Raw genomic sequence first — 9,086 nt, 5'->3', positions numbered from 1 at the left:
CCGACTCCTGTCTGTGTGTCTTTCTCTCTGCCTCTTTCACTGCATTTCATACAACAAACTACTGTCTGTGGTAAACACTGTAATACACTATAACACCGCAGTAAACTGCTCCATATAGAAGTATACAATAACACACTGTGGGAAACTGTAATACACTGTAACCACACTGTAGTAAACTGTGGTATATACTGTTGTAAACAACAAGACACTAGTAAACTGCAGTATGCTATGCAATATACTATAATGCACTAGTAAACTGTAGTATATATTATACTACAACATAACATACTATAGTAAACTGGTATTCTATTACACACTGGTATGGGCGGAGCAGTGGCTCTGTGGCTCAGGATCTGAGCCTGTGACTGGAAGGTTGCCGGTTCAAATCCTGCGGCCGGCAGAGGAATCCTACTCTGTTGGGCCCTGAGCAAGACTCTTCACCCCAACTGCCCCAGGGGCGCTGTATAAATGGCTGACCCTGCGCTCTGACCCCAGGCTTCTCTCCCTGTCTGTGTGTCTGTGTCTCCATGGAGAAAAGCTGGGGTATGTGAAAAGACAAATTCCTAATGCAAGAAATTGTATAGGGCTAATAAAGAAACATTATTATTATTACATTAAACTAGTATATACAATAATACACTATAACACACTGTACTTACCTGCGGTATATTCTGCAACACACTATAACAGACTGTAGTAAACTATAGTATATACTGTAGTACTCTATAACACTGTAGTAAATTGCAGTATACACTGTAATACACTATAATAAACTGTAGTACATACTGTAGTACACTATAAAAGTAGTAGACTATATAGCAGTATATTCTACAAACCTATAACTAGTAAACTGCAGTTTATTCTGCAATACACTCTAGCACTGTGGCAAACTAGTGTATTCTGTAAAACACTAAAGCATTTTGGTAAACCGGTATATACTGTAGTACACCATAACACTGAAGTAAAGTGCAGTATATACTGTAGTACACTATAACACTAGTAAACGGTGGTATATACTATAATACACTATAACACTTTAGTAAATACTATAGTACACTAAAACACCATAGTAAACTGGTATATACTGTAGTTCACTAACACACCATAGTAAACAAGTATATACTGTAACAGACTACAACACACTAGTAAACTAGTAAATAATTTAATACACTATTACACTTGAGTAAACAGGTTATATACTGCAGTACACTATAACACACTGTAATAAACTATTATATGCTACAGTTCTATATACTATAGTTCACTATGACACTGTAGTAAACTGGTATATACTGTAATACTCTATAAGAGAGATTGAAGTGTGCTGTAATACTCTAAGACAGTGGTGAAGTGTGGTGTGTGCTGTAACACTAACAGTGGTGAAGTGTGGTGTGTGCTGTAACACTCTGTAAGACAGTGGTGGAGTGTGTTGTGTGCTGTAACACTCTGTAAGACAGTGAAGTGTGGTGTGTGCTGTAACACTCTGTAAGACAGTGGTGAACTGTGGTGTGTGCTGTAACACTCTGTAAGACAGTGGTGAACTGTGGTGTGTGCTGTAACACACTAACAGTGGTGAAGTGTGTTGTGTGCTGTAATACTCTGTAAGACAGTGGTGGAGTGAGTTGTGTGCTGTAACACTCTGTAAGACAATGATGAACTGTGTTGTGTACTGTAACACTCTGTAAGACAGTGGTGGAGTGTGGTGTGTGCTGTAATACTCTGTAAGACAGTGGTGAACTGTGGTGTGTGCTGTAATACTCTGTAAGACAGTGGTGAACTGTGGTGTGTGCTGTAACACACTAACAGTGGTGAAGTGTGTTGTGTGCTGTAATACTCTGTAAGACAGTGGTGAACTGTGGTGTGTGCTGTAACACTCTGTAAGACAGTGGTGAAGTGTGTTGTGTGCTGTAACACTAACAGTGGTGAAGCGTGGTGTGTGCGTTAATACTCTGTAAGACAGTGAAGTGTGGTGTGTGCTGTAACACTCTGTAAGACAGTGGTGGAGTGTGGTGTGTGCTGTAACACTCTGTAAGACAATGATGAACTGTGTTGTGTACTGTAACACTCTGTAAGACAGTGGTGGAGTGTGTTGTGTGCTGTAACACTCTGTAAGACAGTGGTGGAGTGTGTTGTGTGCTGTAACACTCTGTAAGACGATGAACTGTGTTGTGTGCTGTAACACTCTGTAAGACAGTGAAGTGTGGTGTGTGCTGTAACACACTAACAGTGGTGAATTGTGGTGTGTGCTGTAACACTCTGTAAGACAGTGGTGGAGTGTGGTGTGTGCTGTAACACTCTGTAAGACAATGATGAATTGTGTTGTGTACTGTAACACTCTGTAAGACAGTGGTGGAGTGTGTTGTGTGCTGTAACACTCTGTAAGACAGTGGTGAACTGTGGTGTGTGCTGTAACACACTAACAGTGGTGAACTGTGGTGTGTGCTGTAACACTCTGTAAGACAGTGGTGAATTGTGGTGTGTGCTGTAACACACTAACAGTGGTGAACTGTGGTGTGTGATGTAACACTCTGTAAGACAATGATGAACTGTGTTGTGTGCTGTAATACTCTGTAAGACAGTGAAGTGTGTTGTGTGCTGTAACACTCTGTAAGACAGTGAAGTGTGGTGTGTGCTGTAACACTCTGTAAGACAGTGGTGGAGTGTGGTGTGTGCTGTAACACTGTAAGACAGTGGTGGAGTGTGGTGTGTGCTGTAACACTCTGTAAGACAGTGGTGGAGTGTGGTGTGTGCTGTAACACTCTGTAAGACAGTGGTGGAGTGTGGTGTGTGCTGTAACACTCTGTAAGACAGTGGTGGAGTGTGGTGTGTGCTGTAACACTCTGTAAGACAATGATGAACTGTGTTGTGTGCTGTAATACTCTGTAAGACAGTGGTGAAGTGTGTTGTGTGCTGTAATACTCTGTAAGACAGTGGTGGAGTGAGTTGTGTGCTGTAACACTCTGTAAGACAGTGGTGGAGTGTGTTACCCTGCAGTGCTGTAACACTCTGTAAGACGGTGGTGGAGTGTGTTACCCTGCAGCGCTGTAACACTCTGTAAGACGGTGGTGGAGTGTGTTACCCTGCAGCGCTGTAACACTCTGTAAGACGGTGGTGGAGTGTGTTACCCTGCAGCGCTGTAACACTCTGTAAGACAGTGGTGGAGTGTGTTACCCTGCAGCGCTGTAACACTCTGTAAGACAGTGGTGGAGTGTGTTACCCTGCAGCACTGTAACACTCTGTAAGACGGTGGTGGAGTGTGTTACCCTGCAGCGCTGTAACACTCTGTAAGACGGTGGTGGAGTGTGTTACCCTGCAGCGCTGTAACACTCTGTAAGACGGTGGTGGAGTGTGTTACCCTGCAGCGCTGTAACACTCTGTAAGACGGTGGTGGAGTGTGTTACCCTGCAGCGCTGTAACACTCTGTAAGACAGTGGTGGAGTGTGTTACCCTGCAGCGCTGTAACACTCTGTAAGACGGTGGTGGAGTGTGTTACCCTGCAGCGCTGTAACACTCTGTAAGACGGTGGTGGAGTGTGTTACCCTGCAGCGCTGTAACACTCTGTAAGACAGTGGTGGAGTGTGTTACCCTGCAGCGCTGTAGCCCAGCTGTGTGTTAGATTCCCAGTAGGGGGGTCAGAACCGGCTCCTGTGCTCCTGACGCCAGCAGCTGCAGTGCTCCACGCTGGCCAGCAGGTGGGGCCCTTACTCCGTCTCTCCCTGCCTGAGCCCGACAGCGCGGCTCCGAGGCCAGAGGAGCTCTCTCCCCAGTGTAGGAGCCCAGGAGCGGGACAGGGGGTTCTGCTGCACATTGGGTCCAGGGAAGAGGAATATTTCGGAGCAGCTGAACCAACCAGCCACCTATCTGTCTCTGGGGGGCGAGAGGGGACCACAGCACACCAGCACCAACGAGGGGAGATCATGCAGACTCCACACAGACAGGCAGCCCCATCTGGACCCGTCGGCGCCGAGAGGCAGTGGCACCAGCTGCCGGGCTCCTGCAACACAGCGTTCAGAACCGCACTGCAGGCCCGGGAGCACAAAGAGCTGAGGCTGCACGCCGGAGACAGGCGCCTGCTGACCCTCCCCCACTGCGCCCCCCTCTCGCTCGCTGGGTAATGGAGTATCGATCGGTCTGCTCTGCCGCAGTGAGGGGGGCTGCTCTCCAAGGTCGTTTCCATGGCGACGGACGGACAGGGAGCAGCTGCTGGGTTGCCATGGCGCTCCGAGTCAGAGGGGGGGTGGGGGGGCCAGAGGGAGGGTTGCGACCCCCGGCGTCCAGAGAGACAGAGAGAGCGCCAGAGCGGCCCGTTCAGAGGCCAGACTCCATGCAGGAACCAGGCCACACGCACAGCCCTGCTACAGGCAGGTCCACTTTATTGCACTTCTCAGCATCGATACACATCCAGAGAGAGGAGATGAACAAAGAGAGGTCAGGCTGAGGAGCTGAGGGACGGACTCATCTGAGGCCAGAGACGGAGGGGAAGGGAGACTGTCTGTCCAGCTGGGTGGGCGCTGGCACATTATCACTCACACTCACACTGACAGACAAAGGCACAAGGAGACACACATAGAAACACAGGTAGACACAGGTGGACACACACACAGACAGCATAGACATGAGCACACAGAGACACAGACGCAGATACGCACACAGACAGACATGCAGCACAAAGAGGCACACACAGTCAGCCAGACACAGACATGCACGCACACACAGAGACAGACACACACATCCGAACACAGACAGGTATAATAGACACAGACAGACAGGCAGACACCATTTCCCAAACAAAGCCATACAACCCCACTGAGACCCAGATTTCAAGGCAGTCCTCATTGTCAGAGGAACACTGGTGCCAGTAACGAGCCCAGACTCAAGTTCTGGGTTCTGCTGTGGGAAAAATGCCCCTCTGGCCTTCAGCCCAGCCCAGCCTGAGGAAAAGATGCTGCTTAAACACAGACAAGTCCTTCAGTAACGCAGTTCATGCAAAGCAGGGCAAGACAAGTAGCCCAGACAATATTGCACCAGCGATTAATATTAACTGATATACTGGAGAGGAGACAGGGCTCTCAGTCAGACTCCCAGTGCACAGCAGGCTGATCCATGCCTGGTTTTATATTGTGCATACTCAAGACTCGCAGAGCGCTGTAGTCTGGTCTACCCTGGACCAGACAGCTATTCAGACATCTAAAGTACAGCTGACCAACCCACTCCAGACCTGACTCCCAGTGCACAGCAGACTGATCTACTCCACTTGGGAGTCCCTTCTGTGCAAAAGGATCAGACTGCTGTGCACTGGGAATCTGACTGACAGCACTGTCACACCTGGAGCGGATCAGACTGCTGTGCACTGGGAGTCTGACTGACAGCCCTGTCACACCTGGAGCGGATCAGACTGCAGTGCACTGGGAGTCTGACTGACAGCCCTGTCATACCTGGAGCGGATCAGACTGCTGTGCACTGGGAGTCTGACTGACAGCACAGGAATCGATCAGACTGGCCAAAGGAAGGTTTCAGATTGCCAGCACTGCTCTGGGAAAAGGAGTCAGTGTGTCAGTGTGTGTGGGTTTGTCAGTGTGTCACCGTGTCCGTGTGTGTGGGTGTGTCGCTGTGTCAGTGTGTCACTACATCAGTGTGTCAGTCTGTCGGTGTGTCACTACATCTGTGTCAGTCTGTCAGTATCAGCTTGTCAGTATTGTCAGTCAGTGCCTTGATAATAAATACAGACAGACAGGGAAATGCGTCGTCACAATGACTGAGTATTTGTGTGACAAAGAGGCAAGAGTAACTAGGGAAACAGGGTGAAGAGGAGCAGGAGGTCAGGGGTCAGACGGGTTCCATGGTGAGCTCCTCCAGGTCCCCGTTCTCCAGCTCACGGAAGGCTGCGTGAGACCCAATCACAGCCAGCGTTGCACCTGAGTGACAGGAGCAGGGACACGCCTCAGTACAGCGGCACAGGAAGGGGAGGAGCAAAGCAGAGGGAGGAGTCAGACTGGAACTCACCCAGCACCCAGAACACAGCTGCTCCTGCTCCAGCCAACCAGAACACAGGGAAGGACACAGCTCCTGCCAGGGCCAGCTGGTGTCCCCCAGTGACCTCCCTCCCTAGACAGAGAGAGAGTTCATCCAGACACACTGTACATTAACACTGCACTGAGAGAGAGGGGTTAATACAGACACACTGACTGGACACTCCAGTACATTAACACTGCACTGAGAGAGAGAGGGGTTAATACAGACACACTGACTGGACACTCCAGTACATTAACACTGCACTGAGAGAGAGGGGTTAATACAGACACACTGACTGGACACTCCAGTACATTAACACTGCACTGAGAGAGAGAGGGGTTCATACAGACACACTGACTGGACACTCCAGTACATTAACACTGCACTGAGAGAGAGAGGGGTTCATACAGACACACTGACTGGACACTCCAGTACATTAACACTGCACTGAGAGAGAGAGGGGTTAATACAGACACACTGACTGGACACTCCAGTACATTAACACTGCACTGAGAGAGAGGGGTTAATACAGACACACTGACTGGACACTCCAGTACATTAACACTGCACTGAGAGAGAGGGGTTCATACAGACACACTGACTGGACACTCCAGTACATTAACACTACACTGCACAGGTGTAGACAGATGGACTCACCAAACAGCACCAGTTTCTTCTCCAGGCTCTTGAGGTGGATGACATAAAACGCGCCAACGAACACAGCCAGGGCCAGTAACAGCAACGGGGAGCTGATGCTGAGAGAGACAGGAGACAGAGCTGCTTCGTTTCACTGCGACAGAGCGAGTGTTCAAAATCCTCAACTTCTGTCCATGCAGGGTCAGTGAACGGCTGAAACCTGTGACTTACGATCCCTCAGCATCAACTTGTGACCTGTGACCCTTGATCTGCAACGCCTAGGTAACCACCTGCAACCCATGACCCCCCCGGCAGTGACCTGTGACCCATGACCCCCCAGCAGTGACCTGTGACCCGTGACCCTCCCCGGCAGTGACCTGTGACCTATGACCCTCCCCGGCAGTGACCTGCAACCCATGACCCCCCTCCAGGGCTGTGACCTGCGACCCGTGACCCCACCCGGCAGTGACCTGTGACCCGTGACCCCCCCCCCCCCCGGCAGTGACCCGCGACCCATGACCCCGCTGCTGGACTCACATGCAGTACAGGATCAGGCCGAGGAAGATGAAGGTGTAGTTGCTCTGGTAGGTGTCCAGGTTGCGGACGACTCTCTGGCACAGATCCCCGAAGTTGCGCGGCTTGGAGAACCGCCGCTGGTCCACAAACCCCGCCCACGGGCGCATGGCGGCGCGGCGCCGCTCCAGCCACTCCCGCGCCACGCCCCCGGACAGCCCCCGCGGCAGCCAGAGCCTGCGACACAGAGAGAGTGACCGCCTGCTGGAGCACGCACTGACCCCACTGACCCTGACCCCACTGACACTGAGCCTGTCACTGACCACACTGACACTGAGCCTGTCACTGACCCTGACCCCACTGACCACACTGACATTGAGCCTGTCACTGACCCCACTGACACTGAGCCTGTCACTGACCCCACTGACACTGACCCTGAGCCTGTCACTGACCCCACTGACCCTGAGCCTGTCACTGACCACACTGACACTGAGCCTGTCACTGACCCTGACACCACTGACCCTGAGCCTGTCACTGACCACACTGACACTGAGCCTGTCACTGACCACACTGACCGTAACACTGACCCCACTGACACTGAACCTGTCACTGACCCTGACCCCACTGACCCTGACACCACTGACCCTGAGCCTGTCACTGACACTGACCACACTGACCCTGAGCATGTCACTGACCCTAACACTGACCTTTTACTGACCTTACCAACCCTGACACTGACCACACTGAACTGTCCCTACTAACCCTGACCCTGTCATTGACCCCACTGACACTGCACTGGCCCACACAGTGTAGAGACTCTCCGGGCTGGACTGGACTGACTGGACTGGGAGCTGGACTAGTGATTCACTGGGATTATAATCAGACTCACTGACACTGACAGAGCAGTCTGAGAGTCTCCAGGCTGGACTGGACTGACTGGACTGGGAGCTGGACTAGTGATTCACTGGGATTATAATCAGACTCACTGACACTGACAGAGCAGTCTGAGAGTCTCCAGGCTGGACTGGACTGACTGGACTGGGAGCTGGACTAGTGATTCACTGGGATTAAGAAGACAACAGCGTTTCCATGAAGGGAACTTACTTCCCGGCCAGCCCTCCTCCGGCCGGCTCTCCCGGTTCCCCGCTGAACACATCCCCCGTCTTTCCTGCCATCGCTGTCCCGCTGTCGGCTCTGCTGTCCCGGTCTGGCTTCCTGCTTCCCGGACAGCGCCAGGACAGAAGGACAAAAAACCAGCTTCATCCCCCTGGAACTCAACTGACGTATGAGGACGAATCAAACTGCCCCCTGCACCCCGCAGGGCAACACATTCCACGCGTGGGAGTGCGTGAGTGAGCTTCGGCGCGATTGCGTGCCAGCCTATAACGTCATCACCCAACCTGCCAGAGCAACGACGTCACTACATCCCTCCCTACGTCACTGTTCCAAACAAAACAAGCAGTAAAGATGAGTTTAGGAAGTGAGGGAGATAATAATAATAATAATTATTATTATTATTATTAACACGTAAACGACGTGGTCTGTTCTCACCAGGACGGCGTTAATTGCAATGGAGGACCGTGAATATTTTTTTCCCAATTGGAAGATTTTTGCCATTTTCGAGTGAGCCAGGTTTCCCAGCAGGAAGAACTGGAGACACTTCTTCCCATTAGCCCCGCGCACCGAACAAACAGCCGCAATTCGACACCGCTGCTCAATCCCCAGTCTGATCACAAACAGTATTAAAAGGTTTGAAATAATTATATATGTCTCAGGAACACCGAGACACTCACCCTCGGCGATGCTCTCTTTGTGTTCCGGCTCAGTTCCGGATGTGACGTGTCCCCGTAGGGCGGCCAACGAGCTGGCTATTTACCGTAAATCGCCTGAATTAGCTCTCGGCGCCTCCGTGTTTGCAGCACAGC

The 9,086-nt window shown here is 51.1% G+C and overlaps 1 protein-coding gene and 1 long non-coding RNA gene across 5 annotated transcripts in view; both read right to left on the bottom strand.

The window, feature by feature from the left end:
• Window positions 1-4,351: 4,351 nt before the first annotated feature.
• Window positions 4,352-9,085, bottom strand: rabac1 (Rab acceptor 1 (prenylated)). 4 transcript variants are annotated; one of them, XR_015930545.1, is made up of 6 exons: window positions 8,266-8,379; window positions 7,186-7,398; window positions 6,670-6,767; window positions 6,004-6,105; window positions 5,452-5,915; window positions 4,352-5,340 (listed from the first exon to the last, which is right to left on the bottom strand). XR_015930545.1 is itself a non-coding variant. In XM_088620544.1 (6 exons), exons 2-6 carry the CDS (start codon window positions 8,334-8,336, stop codon window positions 5,827-5,829), a joined length of 573 nt encoding a protein of 190 aa, XP_088476670.1. In that variant the 5' UTR covers window positions 8,337-8,376; window positions 8,955-9,085; the 3' UTR covers window positions 5,740-5,826. The 4 variants fall into 4 exon arrangements, 2 of the variants coding, with proteins under 2 accessions (XP_088476670.1, XP_088476671.1); XR_015930546.1 differs by having other exon boundaries at window positions 4,352-5,350; window positions 5,462-5,915; XM_088620544.1 differs by lacking the exon at window positions 4,352-5,340 and adding an exon at window positions 8,955-9,085 and having other exon boundaries at window positions 5,740-5,915; window positions 8,266-8,376.
• Window positions 4,352-9,086, bottom strand: part of LOC148640272 (uncharacterized) — a 178,441-nt gene continuing 173,706 nt past the window's right edge. Inside the window, exon 2 of the long non-coding RNA XR_015930547.1 lies at window positions 4,352-5,380. This is a non-coding gene — a long non-coding RNA (uncharacterized LOC148640272). The remainder of the gene's footprint in view (window positions 5,381-9,086) is intronic.

This window comes from Lepisosteus platostomus, chromosome 26 (assembly GCF_059453375.1).
Source record: "Lepisosteus platostomus isolate fLepPlt1 chromosome 26, fLepPlt1.hap1, whole genome shotgun sequence".
Taxonomy (NCBI): domain Eukaryota; kingdom Metazoa; phylum Chordata; class Actinopteri; order Semionotiformes; family Lepisosteidae; genus Lepisosteus; species Lepisosteus platostomus.
Note: the sequence above shows the minus strand (reverse complement) of the source record. Positions and strands in the feature narration are given on the sequence as shown.

What these genes read in the sequence shown, in the direction of transcription:
- rabac1 (XM_088620544.1), bottom strand. Translation starts at nt 8,336, where the DNA reads ATGGCAGGAAAGACGGGGGATGTGTTCAGCGGGGAACCGGGAGAGCCG. An exon ending in GGAGGAGGGCTGGCCGGGAA is followed by an intron (nt 7,399 to 8,265) that starts GTAAGTTCCCTT and finishes TCTGTGTCGCAG; the next exon opens with GCTCTGGCTGCCGCGGGGGC. An exon ending in GAAGAAACTGGTGCTGTTTG is followed by an intron (nt 6,106 to 6,669) that starts GTGAGTCCATCT and finishes CTCTCTGTCTAG; the next exon opens with GGAGGGAGGTCACTGGGGGA.